The following is a 15,033-nucleotide window of genomic DNA, read 5'->3' on the forward strand; positions in this document are numbered from 1 at the left end:
ATTTTATTTAGCTTGAAAAACAACCATGTAGAAGACTACTTCAGTGTCACTGCACAAACACCAATTAGATTGGACTAAGTCAACCAGAGAAAACATCATGTTTGTAGAAGACAAAGGTAAGAGCTGGAAGAGTGAAGACATGCATGTTGCTGCTGCTAGTTACATTCAGACAAGTACTGTGGGGCACTTGATAAATTCTAATGAACATCAAAAAGAAATACATATTTCTTTTTGATAAATGCATGTCTTAAAATAAAACTTATAACACTGTAGATAACCACCACAGGATTTTTCTTCCAAGAAAGGGGAAAGTGGTAAGATTGCCTAAATTCTATGTAAATTGCCTTCCATAGTATTTTCTAAAGATTTGCTCAAATCCTTCATGCACACGTAGCTGTCGGAAACACCTGTCTCAAAGACTTGGATAGAATAACATGAGCTTTACTGCCAAAAACAGTCAACCAAAAAGAGACAGAAAACCAGAGTGGGATCACCACTAATAGATAATTACTAAGAATGACCATGACGAAGTACATGGAGACAGTTCATTACACTGCAATCTCAATAACAAACTCCATTTGCAGCTATTATACGAGGAACTGTTAAACTGCCTGATAAACACCTATCCTTGCCTAAATGTAGCTTCGCTCAAAATGAACAGCAAATAATGCTTGAAGATTTCATCCTTAAGAATAAAAATGCAATAGTCAGTCTCTGTAAAAGCAACAGATATTTATGACCATACGCTTTCCTAAAATAGCTATTTCTTCCTTTTCATATAACATCAAGTATTTTTGAAAATGTACCCTGAATATTTTTTGGAAATGGCTTAGAAAAATGGTCTAAAATATTGTCTGTCTCTAGCAACTCGAACGAACTCATAAAGAGGGTATCTTCCATCTAAGATGTTTGGGTGCTTTATACCCATACTTGGTGTATCCAATTTTAAAAATTGCAAAACTAATGGAAAGAGGGGATATGACAGTAACATGTCACACCCGCAGCTTGCTTCAGAATGAGATTAAAATGTACACGCTAGCACTCTCAAGCAACTTGCTCTCAGTACTGATCATAATGACTATAAGCACAATCCTAAACAAAAAGATTTTTTAAAAAAAAGCAGAAGACATCTGAAACACAGACTTGCAAGACTGAAAAAAAAGAAATTCAGAATAAATTGTGCATTACTAAAAGGTACTGATCTAATTGGTATACCAACTGCAGATCTCGCAAAATATTTCTTACAAACACATCAGGCACTCCTCTGTCTTGTTTAATAGCAGTAATATGGAATATGTTGTCAAAGAAATTAGCGTTAGATATAGCAGCAGACACAAAGACTAAAAATGGTCTTAATATATAAAGATTCTGCACAGTAAGATCTCTCAAAACACTGGTCAATAGACTGGTCAAATAGAAGCCTCAACTTAAACAACTGCTGCTCGCTTTTATCAGGCTAGAGAATGAGAATATGAAAATGAATGTGGAAGTGTCAATCACATAAGCAGTGAAAATTACCTTGTATGTGAGACAGCATCACTAAGACTATAAGCACTGTTCTCCCTTGTTAGAGGACTGGAGGCTGGTTGACTCTTGCTGTGAATATCCAGACTCAGTGAAGACTCAGCTTTTCGGTCAATGTGGCTCTCTTTTTCTAATGTCCTGTCTGCAATGGAGACCACTTCACTGGAGCTGTGCCACAGTGGTGTCACTTTTTCCTTTGTTAGCCCTGTTCGGGGAGATGTTGCTGCTCCCAGAGAAGCCGTGCTGCCATGGCTAGGTCCATAGGAAGTGGTATCTATGCCGCTATCAGCCGAAGTCCCCTGAAGATAGTTGTAGCTGTTCAGCTCTGACTCAGTGCGCTCTCCACTGTCATACCACTTCTCATCACTGTGAGCACTGGAGGCATTGCTGGAGAGAGTATTGCTGCTGGAATGGCTGGAGTAGTGGCTGTCAGACTACAGAAGAAACAACAGTAAAAAAAATCCCAAATATGTAGGTTTACTTCATAATTATGGCAATGGAAGAAGAGTAGTAAAGGGTTAAAGTTCCCACTGTACAGTAGAAATTTCTCTACCTTCAGGTACTGGATAGATACAATCAGGAGACTCTAGAGCTCTGGAAACTCATTCTAACCCAGTGAGTATTGGTCTGTTCTCAGAGCACATAAGATGCTTTCACAGGGATGTGGAAGCCATGTTTCAGCCATGCAGGGAAAAACGGAGTAGTTCATAATTTTGTCATAAAATACTTCACATTGTTTTTTTTCAAGTATAATTCTACTCAGGCCCAACCAATGAAACTGACAGAGCTGTGTACACTTTGACTTGTTTTGTATCTACTGTAATTAAAGATATTCTAATTTTTACAGTCTAATGTTTTAGAACATGATACATAATCCACATTATTTCAACAATACAATTGCATAACAAAAAACTAAGACAGGGAAAAACAACCATTGCTCTTCCAATCCCTTTGCAGTAGGCAAGTTTACTTCCTCCTCAGCAGGACCATCCTTTGCAAAGGACCACTGAAATGCCATTTAACTACTTGTAAGTTGTTTTCCAAAAGGCAGAACTGCAAGAAAAGCAGCTTTGTTTCAATGCTTTGAAATTGCCCCATCTGGACATGGCAGTTTCTGGCTGGGTTGTGGGTTCTGCCCTTGGTTACAGCCAACTGTTATGAAAAAAGTGAATTCCAATGATGTCCACAGTTCCATAGTGGGCATCAGCGGAATAACCCATTACAGAAGGAATTCCTTGCTATACTCATCTCTACTTAGTAGCTCACCTTTCAAGTATTTATATTCCTCTCTATTTCTTAGTTTTATTTCCCATTCAAAGAACACATCTAAGTTCTGATCATCTAAGCAACCAGACTGAAAAACTTGTTTTTCCATTATGAAATGGACTTATTTGGTGACGAGATGGCCCCGAAATAACAGAAGAGACAGAAAGGACATTTAGAACCACCCTTTCTATTTTGCCTACTTGCAGAATTTTACCAAAGAGAAATGGGCATATAGAATATCAAAGATTAGATACTGTTTCTACTCTCACTGGAAAAGAGGGAAGAAAGAGAATGGATTGATGACCAGAGGAGGAAATCTCAGTATCCACATTGCTTATTATATTACATCAAGAACTGACAGAAAAACAGGAAGAATATTAAGTTGATCTAGTTATCTCCAATTAATGTTACTGCTCTTCATTAGTAACTGTATCACTCCCTTCATCCATCTGTCTACATAATAAAGATTTACAATAACAAAGACTAAATGAGAAGAATGCAAGCATCGGTAAATCCAGTGTTATATTTTGCACACAAGCTAATGATGTAGCTATCACATTATTATATGGTCAAATGAATCACACAGAAATCAAGTCAATCTAAATACAAAAACTCCTAAGAATAGGAAGACAGGTGTTTTGTTTGTTTTAAAATAATGAGGGCATGTTGTTCTGAATTAATAATCTAAAAGAAACACTGCAAATTGCATTCAAAGATGAATGCTGGTAGGCAGAAGTAAACGAAAGATCTAAATAAATGCAATTCATAGTTTGAGTGTAATCAGTCAGCACAACTCTATATTTTAGCTGATCATAAAGACGATCCTCTGGCATAACAAACAGCAGATTACAGAGTATTTTCTTTCTTTGGTTCTAGGGACTTAATTTTCAAGATATTCCTAATTCATGAATATTACTGCAGTTAATCTGTCTCTCTGTATATAAATCAGGAAGTGCCAGTCTCCAAAACAAAGCGCACACTTAACTATTGAAGCAGAAAGGTAGAATTTGCCATTTAGAAATTAAATATAAATAGGAGACTTCTCAGGCAGATTCTAGTGGGCCTTTCAAAAGAACTCTTCCAACAGTGTGCAAGATTGATTATGGAAAGGAATTAATAGTTACAGCAGATGAGGAAAGTGAAGGAAATTTAAAGAAAAGCAAGACTTGTAGTCCGTTTCAAAGAAGCAGCTTTCTGAGTTTTGCAACACACAATGTATTTGTCAACTTCATGTCTCCCATGCGAAGCCTAGGAATAGCTTTGTAAACTCCCATAAATCCTCTCCTTATCACAAGATAACAGACAAAAAAGTGCTGTTCATCCGTCAACAAAACTTTATTAACTAATAAATATTTTAGTGTGCCCTGGGTAGCTTCTGTGAGGTTCAGGAAGTAACATCTGTTTCATCGCTTCCTCCAAAGTTTAACAGAAAACAGGGCTTGAGGATTTCTTTTTCTTTTCCATCCGTCTTCAACTGACATTCTAAATATAGTTTTGAACAATATACTTGGTATGAAGAGCATTTGAAATGAGCAAAATATTAAATAATCCCTTTTTCAGAATAACTTACATGACCCTGCTTATTTGGAGATAAGTGAACCACAGGATCCTGCCTCATCAGTCTTCCACTGGGACTCTCTCTGAAGGATGGCAGTACTTTTGATACTGCTGGCAGATGACACGTTGGTTCTGCAATACAGCATACAACAATGTACTGAAAAGCCTATGCAGCACAAGAAATAAGAAAACATGCACTCTGATTTCACACTGCAATTTTTCCCACTGCTACCATTAGCTAAAGACTTTGAAAACCAAAGTGAAATTTATTCCACATAAAAACTATACATGAGACAAAGCACAGGCAAGAAACCGAGGGCCCATTTTTGCCTAGCATAAATCAGCAAGACTTCATGAAAAAATGCAAAAACTTGGCTATCTTTTAAAACAACTTGAGCAGTGCCACACACTCCTTGTCCAATAGCAACATTTCAGAATATTAAAACAGAAGATATTCATATTCACAGTGTATTGGCATTGTACATTATTATGCATGTTGCCTGAGGATAGGAATAAAAGAAAATTCTGAAGATTGCATTTCCTTACATGGTATTACTCTATGCAAGGCAGGACAATAGCAAAAGTCTAAAGTGACTGCTGAAATTCATACGTTTTTCTCCAACAGAACTACTACAAATTTCCTGTGAACTAAGTAAATATTAAGGTGAACTAAGTAAATATTTTCTAGCTGCAGAAATAGCAAAATTTGTTGAAATCACAATATTCCTGTAAAAATTGATGGCTGTGAATGTGCAAACTGCACAGATGTTCAAAAGAATTGAATTCTTACTAACCTAGGAAAAAATGTACTGAAATCAAACTACTCAACTTACATAGACAGTTTCAGAAGTATCCTTTGCCAATTAGGCTTATTTTTTTTCTCAGGAGATAATTATGGGGGTCTAGAAGATGTTCAGATGACCCTTTAGGCCCTGTAACTGCTTTCTCAGAGCCCAAGAACAGCAATTCAAAATAATCTTATTTTTAGCTTTTTATATAGATATTCTAGTCCTGTGCTTATGCAATACTTTGCATTTTTAGAAATATCACATTTAAATAGAGTATATGTTTAACAACAGCCATTGTTACTAGCAGTTCTTTAAAGCTTTCTCAGTACAGCTATGGTTTCTTCATCTTGATCTGCAATATAACTAGCTTTCAAAATTACTATTTTAAAAAAAGAACTTGATTTCCTCTGGCAAGTAGTAATGAGCAGTGTTGGTGCACAAAGAACACAGATTTTCTGTAGCTAAGAGTGGGCAGGAAGGAGTGAGTGTGAATTCACTGCACTTAATGCCCTATTTAACCTGATACAGATTACCCCAAGTGGAAATGTGCTTATTTGGCATTAAACCAAACTTTCACCTAGATTCAGAATGGCAATAAAGTCTGCAGTCGGAGATGTGGTTTCCAACTGGCACTCTATGAACGCAGGACAATCCACAAGAGATAAAATGCAGGGATTATACGTCAGCACACATTTCTCAGCCTCTGCCAAATGTCGGAGCCATTTCATCTACCACACAATTTTTCCTACTCTTTCTGGCCTTACTTATTTATTTTGCTAATATGGTGACTCCTGACATTTTAGAACAGATCTTGCTGGCAGCTCTTCTCAGTGCCAGCATCAACACACAACTGCTGGTCTGCAAAAGTAATGCTGAGAAAAGAATCGGTTTTACATGTGTCGTTACCATCACAACAGTATCAAAACATATGCGATTAAAAATTGTTCTGTCAAAATGAGAACTGCAGATCGGTATAATCACAGCTTTTTAGTGAGAAGTATGGGGGGAGGTGTGAGGGAGGGACTGACAGATGGTTTCAATAACAAGGAATAGCTCACTGATGTTGTGAAGGTATGCGAACAAAGTGCATCTCCAGAACCTGAAGATGACATTTCCCTTACTAAAGTACTGCTAAATTTGCTGAACTTTACTCTGTTTTCATCAGAACTTGACTTACATAAAACAAAGAGAGAGCTGTGATGCAGCACAATCATCTGTGTATACAAGGATGGAAAAAAGTATGGAATTGTTTAACTTATGGTAAAAATAAAGTTAGAAAAAAAAAACGTCTAGAAATTTTGACCACGTTCATCATGTTGGATCAATGCTTTTTGAAGATAGTACAATTCCACTGGTGTCAACCTCATTGGTATCCATGCAAGCTAAGGCACTGCTGTAGGGAAAAGGTCTATGTGCAGAAACTCCAAATGAAGGCTTAACAATGCAAATCCTTAGTACCCAGCTGTTTCGTATAGTTAATATGTTCTCTCAACTGACAGTTTAATTGCCAAGTGCAATGAAAATATATACACTGGTGGAAGGTGATTACCAAGCTATAGATTTACCCAACTATTTAGACTTTAATTGCATTTTTTTTTTCTCATTTTGTACGTGGTATTTTTACAGCTTCAATGATCAAACAATCAATTTGCATTTATATAGCACCATTTGAAAGGGAGTATCACAAACACTTTAGACAACCTAAGCAAAAATTAAACTAAGTTAAGTCACTCAGGAGAGCAGGTGAGGTCAACCAAGTCCTTAAGAGCAAGGCAAATTAATAAGTGCGCTTACCCAACCACTTCTAAAAGGACACAGTGTTTCAAGGTAAAAGCATTAAGGTAGGTCTAGTCCCACAGCCAAATACAGAACTGAAATGAGTTCTTCCTCAGGTGATATTCATAGGTCTCAAGGACACAGACTGCAGAAGCTAGTCTATGCTCAACATCTAATTATTCATCCTGATGAACAAGGTTAAACTTCCAAAGACACAGTGCTTAAGAGGGTTATCCCTCTGCACGAAGAGAAATACTGCCAAAGTCACCTTGTGGTTAGCACGACTTGCTCACTGTAAAGAATTAATTACCTACCCATCTGGTCAGCGATACTATCCTCACTTCTTTGCCAGCTGGGTGTGGATTTGCCGCTACCACCCGTATCTGATTGCGTGCTCTGCCTGTCAATGGAAGCAGGGGATCTACGGCTAATTCCAAACCTGTTGTAACATCCCAAAAACAAAGCAGATAGTGATTTTAAATATGCATAGATCTCACGTACAGGAAAAAAGAGCACTTATAAGAAGCCAGTGTGAAACTGTAGGCCACAGTAACGCATAGCACTATTCCTTCTCCATTTAATTGTTGTGCTCAGGACCTATTCAGTACCTTTAATAAGATACACAGTATACATTATTTTGTTGAGCATTTTTCATCAAGAACACTTGGTTACACAGTATATACAAGTCAAAACTAGATCCAAACCATTCAGGAATAACATTACAAGCTTTTGTTTACACAGGCAGGTGACAAGGCACTTACATTACTACAAAAATTGACCACAAGTAAAACGTGAAAGCTTACATAAAAGTCACATAGAGGAATGAAGTGAATTTACTGGGAGTGGAATTCAAGGATGGATCCCCTTAAATAAGAAATTGCTACCCCGAATCTAGTACCAATTAGTATCAGAAGTTCATTAGGGCAGTTCTGCCATTGTCTTTGGTTCTAAGCAAAAGAATATTACGGCAGCACTTGAGTGACGCACACACAGATTCAAACACATATTTATTTGGGGCAATATCATACTGCTAAGTATTTTACGTAAGATATTACAAAGCTGACAGTTGGTTAAGGACTCCCAAAACCTAGGAGGTATGAGTTCTCATGTAAAGTTTTTGGATCATTAAGAAGCTTGAGTTCACTAGCAAAAACCAAATCTAGTAGGCAGAAAACAAGGACACATATCTATTGCTGTGAAAGAAAGCATGAAGAGCAAAATAAAAGTGAGTTTGATGAGACTTGAAAATCCTGTTAGTCAGATGGATTTTTGAACAAATATGCAACGCCTGTAAGAACTACAGCTATAATTTTGTATTGCATAGTTGGGTTCTGAATTAGGAGGTCAATCATTAAGAGTTCTTCAAGAATAATGTTTTTCTCTTCTTTAAAGAAAAAAACAAAAACATTTTACATACTCTGGAGGAAGAAAAAACAACCCAAACCACATGCAAAGTGTAACACCCAAAAGAATTCCAACCAATATGTTCCGTATATCAAGTATTATTTCTAGCTGTCAGTGCTTGACATAGTAACAGAAAATAAAACATCCCAAATTGATTTCTACTCACATCAATAGCTACAGACTGCCTGCATGACCTCTATTACAAAAATGACATCTGCCAAATCATCAGAAGTACGTCAGTGTTGTGATCCCATTTGAAAGTTCTCCAACTCACGAACTCAAAAGAACCCAAAGACTATGTAATTCAGAAGAACATAATCACACTCCTACCTTTAAAGATAAGCTGCTGGAATATGTGTGTACACCCAGCATAGCTCCAAAATGTCAAAATTTGAACTTGGGCCTTCCATTGTTTTTTTAGACAAACAGGACCCTTTTTTCATCTCCCCTGGCATAGCCAGTATATGATTTGTTGAAAAAAAAAGAAAGTCAAGAACATCTGGACACCTACCCTGTGAATACAAACACTTTAAACTGAAATTGCATTATGTAGGTCAAGCTTTTCCTTATCCATCCAAGTTCTACATACGCTACAGCTAGAAGTTCAGTCAATCAAATACTTAAATTAAATACGATGAATTATTGCCAATTCAATAAATGCATAAAAAGCCTTAAAGACAATACTTTAAAAGCTGGTATATTTTAAACACTGATCTCAGGTACTTTCCAAGCTTCTAAGCCTTGCAAAGCATTCTGGGCAGTGTGTTTTCATTGTGAAGTAACCAGACATTGGTACATAAAAGAAAAAGCCCCAAATCCAGGAAATCTTAGTTTGACCAAGTTGCGCTGCATCCATATTTTACTTTCCATATGTGGTTCCTACCTAAAGCCTATACATTCATATATATGAAGAGTTATTTTTTCATTTTGTATACTTTCTCTCTAAAAATAGCTGGACATCGTAAAGAAAAATATCACATTGCTAGCTTTATTTCATTAAAACCACTGCTCTACTACTTGAAAAGCAAAATATGTTATTAAATGAATAAATAAAAATGCAATGACATGAAGTGAGCTGTTTAAAAGTGGATATCAGAAGTGCAACTTTGTGCCATATACTATCCTGATTAAATATATAACCCATCATAGAATCATAGAATCATAGAATCACTAAGGTTGGAAAAGACCTAAAAGATCACCCAGTCCAACCGTTCACCTATTCCCAATAGCTCCTACTAAACCATGTCCCTCAACACAACATCCAGTCTTTCCTTCAACACCCCCAGGGTCGGTGATTCCACCACCTCCCTGGGCAGTCCATTCCAGTGCCTGACCACCCTTTCTGAAAAGTAATACTTCCTCATGTCCAGCCTGAATCTCCCCTGCCGTAGCTTGAAACCATTCCCCCTGGTCCTATCACTAATGACACGAGAGAAGAGGCCGACCCCCAGCTCACTACAACCTCCCTTCAGGAAGTTATAGAGAGCAATAAGGTCTCCCCTGAGCCTCCTCTTCTCCAGGCTGAACATTCCCAGCTCCTTCAGCCTCTCCTCATATGGCCTGTGTTCCAGACCCCTCACCAGCTTTGTTGCCCTTCTTTGAACACGTTCCAGGGCCTCAATATCTTTCTTGCAGTGAGGGGCCCAAAACTGGACACAGTACTCGAGGTGCGGCCTCACTAGTGCTGAATATAGGGGAATATATCAGTATGTAATAGGAATAATATATATTATATATATATATAAGGAATATATATATAATTATATAATATTATATACTTCTTATATTAATTGAATTAATAGAATATAAGTTCTTATTATATACTAAGCAGAAATCAAGATAGACTAAATGAGCAGGGAAATGGCTTAAATACACATTTATAATACAGAGTCTTTAGAAGAAACTCACTATTTCAGTATTTTCACTACACTTGCTATCATTTATGACATGTACATACCTTCAGGTAAGCTCAGGACGAATATATGAAAAAATATACATACATCAAGACCCATTTGGATACTCTTGAAGGCATCAAAGTTTGGGCTTATATCCCTATGTAAGTCAGGATACGGACCCATAATGTAGAAGAGGCAGCAATTACTACTCTTATGTCTGACAAACGTTGGATTTACACCCACATTTTCAGTCATTTTAAGTTTCACAAACTGTTCAAAATCAATCATATCACGCATTGAGAAAGAAACATGCACACAGAGTCTGTGGATGAGATTTTCTGCACTGGGAAGTCACAGGGATTGGCATACCCAGAGCACATGGAGCTTCACATCAGGAAGAATACCTTCATGCCACGATGCCTCTTCAGACAAGTATTTACTCTGACACCTCAACAATTGAATGACACTATCTCTCCCCTAGTTAGCAATATATATGGGTTACTCTCTGACCAGCTCTATCTGGCATAGCAGACACCTCTGCAGGGCTGCCTGGAATTTAGTCTCATACACATTTCAGGAAAAGATGCACAAGGAACTGTAATGAATTTCTTAGCAAGGTGACAAATGCTCCGTTGCTTACTGAAGCATGGGAAAATTTCATTCTTAATGATATTTTTTGTGCTTTCTCTTTAGCCTGGCTGATAAGATTTGGGAAGTCTTGAGTAAACATTAATTGTGTGTACAAGGACAGCATGAGATGCAATGTGCATTTCTTTAAGGACAGAATTGACAAGTCACATCATTGGAGTTTTATAAATGATTTTTTTTTTTTTTTTTTTTAAGTAACAAAGCTCATTTATTAAATACTTCTTTCATTATTCCATTAAACTGTTGTTCACTTGGACTAAATTAAAACTTGAAAAACAAATTGTGTATGCAAGGTTTCCAGGATGCATCACCTTGCAAAATGCTCAAAGATGCTGCAGTGAACATATGTGTACAGTTCTTGAAAGAAGGAAAAGGGCTGAGGAACAGTGCTGGTGTGCTATGAGGCCAATTTAAAATGAAAACACAGCGTGTGAAAATCCCTTCCTACTCAAGCAGTTATGGTCTATGGATGTACGGCAGCAACAATTCTTCTTAGAGCAAATGACGTAGCTGGAAAAAGCAGACAACATACTGAGAGTACAAGCTGCTCTTCAGAATTGAAGACAACACAATTGCTGCTGGCATGAATGAGACAGAAGGATGCAGCATAGAAAAAAAGTTGAAGTGCTCTTCTGAGCTACAGAGTTCTGTACATTTGCTTAAAATAAAGATCAATGGGTTTTGAGCAAATCTCCTAATGTCAGCAGGCCGGAACAGTAATAGTCTCACAAATAAAGGCTGTCATGAACATGTCAACAGGGAAGAGATAGCTTCCTCTGAAAAACTAAAACCAGGCTAGAAGGAGAATACTTGGAGGACAAATCTTCAGTGCTCTGGAACAATGAGCAACACCTGTTCAAATACATGCCCTGAAAAGCATTCCCTGGGCTGATACTGGATATTGTTCCTTCCTAGATGCTTAAACAGGCAAAAGATTGTTGTTTGTGCTTAAAGAAATAAATAAAAAGAGCAGTAGCTCGTACTAAGCAGTTCCAAGAAACGATATTTAATCTTGGTAATTATGTGATTATTTTTTTTTTTAAATAAAGATATTCTACTTTATAAAAGATGCAAAATAGAATTAATTACACACAATGACAAGCAATGTACTCAAGATTTCACAGGAAAGCTTTACGGTGTGAACTATCAGCACTTCTGTCCTTTCTTTTCTCAACGGGAAATAATTTGGAATATGGTAGATAGCTCTCTTACTACCAATTATTTTTTTTCCCCTACTCAGAGAAGCTTGATTTATTGCTTCTTTCAGTGTTCTCTGAAAATGATAGAGACATAATTTCTTCCTCTGCAGATTGCTCCTTACATTGACACTGGATCACTTCAGAGTTTGGAGAAAAGTTGGATGAGAGTGCTGTAAAATAAGGCAGCTATGAATACACAGAAAAAAATCTAGCTATGTATTATTCAGCACCTTTGTGCCTACACATTTGGAGTCACCGCTATATTGCTTCAACTATTAGCATAGACTGCAAATCCCCAAACCTATTATTTACTTTCTTTCAGAATCTAAATCTGCGAAAGGAAGTAATTTGCAACATCAGACCAGTACCTTTAATTTAGATTTTTAGAGAGATATATATGTCCCTTTATGAGCTTTCAACCTGAGCTCTGTTGTGGATTGAGATGATAGATGTTAGGGCACGAAGGCAAAAGGCGGAAGCAAAGTATTTTAAAATGCAACTTCCAGCAGGCATGACAATTATATTTGAGTACAAACATGCTTTAATGCGTTTAAAGAACATTTTGGCAGGAGCCTGTGTAAGCACTCCCTCAGTTTAACATACATTACAACAAATGGAACGGAGACAAAAGGCTGCCTAAAAAAGAATATGAAAGAAGTCTAGTGCCTACCCCTCTGGCATAGATTTTTGTCTGTATGTGCTCCCAGCAGAGCCAGTCTCACTTGAGGTTGATAAGTTGCTTGGAGAATTGCGACACTGCTGCGATCGTGCTAATGCAATGGATGAAACTGTCACGTAGACATCAGAACCAGGAGACAACCTGTTTAGAGCAGAGGAATCGGTCACATCAGCAATTCAAACAGCAGTAGCGTAATGCAAAGCATGATGGACTGTCTAATGCAAACTGTCAGAGCAGCTAAGAACATGGCACCAGGGAGACAGCAGGGAGTCACTGTAAATCTATTCCTTGTGGAAACTGAGGAAAATCAGCTAACAGAAGGGGGATGTAGAGGAGCAAATGAAGAGAGGCAAGTGTGTGTGAAGGGAAGGAAATCTCAGCACACACTAGGAAAGCATCCCGTTTTCTGAAGTCTTGAGTTACTTTTCGCAGATTGATTGTAAGGAATAATGAAGCATGACATTCCTCTCCCAAATACCAAATAGAGCGATCTATTTCTACTTTTCAGCACAAACTCTTGCCTGGAATTTAAAGTTGTCTATGCAAACTCAGAGTAGCAAGCTTACACACCTATGCCGCCAAACTTGTCCACATTCAAGTTAAAGGTCTAAAAATGAAATATTATTTAAGAATATATTTAAACTCTCCCTAACTTAATGTTCTCATATAAAATATTAGAGGTCACTGAAAGTACAGACCTGAGCTCTATGAAGTCTGTTGGAAAAACAATGCAGCAAATAAATTGGCTAAAATGCATTTGGGCTGGAAGCTACACGCTTATAACGATTTACTTGTATATCCTTTTCTGCAGTTGAAGTCTTTTCTAGATTATTTTCTGCTTTGTTTCCCAAGCCCCAACTGAATTCAGTGCTGCCATTAAGTCTTTTGTTCCACTCAGCGGTGACTGGAGTCATTTAGCACTTCTGCAGCAAGCTAAGATGACTGAATTATGCCATCCATGAGCAATAAAATTTACTGTGAATACAAATCTTTCCTCATTCTAACTTGGAAAAAACCCCCTGCAACCTACACATTAGAAACTGCTTAAAAACTGCTTATTAACTCTAAAGAAACACACAGCCGACTGTCTCAGTACACCAACTGGGCCCAGAGATTCACAAGATCTTAGCCTACTCACTTAACCTGCATTTGAAAACAAGTGACAGACTCTCACTCACACTCACTGTAAGTACTTTTAAAATTCAAAAACTTTTCTGAAAATAAATTAAAAAGATACACCAGCAGCTTATTGTGTGTACATTCCAGTATATGTATACTGAAACAATTTAAACAAAAACAAAAACAAACAGCAAACTAAATCTTAAAAAGGGAGAAAAAGCAATGGGACAGTCAAGAACCCAACTTCCTGACTGCAGTTTCCCCAAGTACAAACTAGTAACAGTAACTCTTTCCCAGACAAGAAATGAACGACTCAACTCCTGACCATCACAAGTACGAGCAATTAATTACCTTCTAGTCTACCAAAAGGAATTTACTTTATTTCACATTTATCAAGCAACATTTCTGAAATTATTTGATTGTAAAGTAAACAGTTCAAAAGTTGAAAATTTGGGGAGTGGTGCGTTCATTTTCCCAGAGGCATTTTTATAAAGAAAAAAAAAAACAACCAAAACCTAGTCTGGCCAACAAAAATATGTGCTTTCAATAGCATTCACAAGTCTATATCAAGCACATACATTTAATTTAATATCAACGGCAAGGAAACCCTTCAATAATTTCTGTGAAATTATTTTTTCTATTGAAAAAATGATTATACTTTTACTTCAGAATCAGCTGTGCCTTTTCTTTACTCCCTGTGCCTTACCCAGAAGCAACAGCACTGCTCAGAAGGAATGTCAGGATTTCAGAATTGTGTCATGGAGTTATAATTCATTTACAAAGTTGAAAGACCTCAAGGGCAAACAAAATTGTTATAAATGTGATCTGAGCAGCACCAAGGAACAGCCAATTAGGAAGGACATCCTATTTATTTAAAATGGTAATACATTTTACTGGTAAATTCTAAGCACTGCTGAAAAACATCAATAGGGAAAGACTTTCCTTTTACATGAAACAAGCAAATAAGACAGAAGAACATGAAAGTAAATCTGCTCAAATTGACTTTTTAAGCTGATTTGAAATGTTGATGAAAATCACTTCAAGACAAAAAGGATTTGTTAGCAGTATGGCCTTGTAGTTATGACATTCTATGCTTGTTTTTTTATATATAATTATAGCAAACTAAAAGAGACCATTATCTATTTTAAAAGACAAATTTGAGAAGAAATTCCAAAATG

At 37.0% G+C, this 15,033-nt stretch overlaps 1 protein-coding gene across 5 annotated transcripts in view; it reads right to left on the reverse strand.

The window, feature by feature from the left end:
* Window positions 1–15,033, reverse strand: part of SIPA1L1 (signal induced proliferation associated 1 like 1) — a 192,025-nt gene that overhangs the window by 17,356 nt on the left and 159,636 nt on the right. For all 5 annotated transcript variants that reach the window (XM_042875745.1, XM_042875831.1, XM_042875576.1 and 2 more), the window contains 4 exons: window positions 12,728–12,877; window positions 7,226–7,350; window positions 4,361–4,479; window positions 1,519–1,958 (listed from right to left, as the gene is read on the reverse strand). In XM_042875745.1, the coding sequence (XP_042731679.1) occupies window positions 1,519–1,958; window positions 4,361–4,479; window positions 7,226–7,350; window positions 12,728–12,877 (834 nt within the window). The remainder of the gene's footprint in view (window positions 1–1,518; window positions 1,959–4,360; window positions 4,480–7,225; window positions 7,351–12,727; window positions 12,878–15,033) is intronic.

The sequence above is a fragment of the Lagopus leucura genome, unplaced genomic scaffold, assembly GCF_019238085.1.
Source record: "Lagopus leucura isolate 7727_CA_CO unplaced genomic scaffold, USGS_WTPT01 Super-Scaffold_1, whole genome shotgun sequence".
NCBI lineage: Eukaryota > Metazoa > Chordata > Aves > Galliformes > Phasianidae > Lagopus > Lagopus leucura.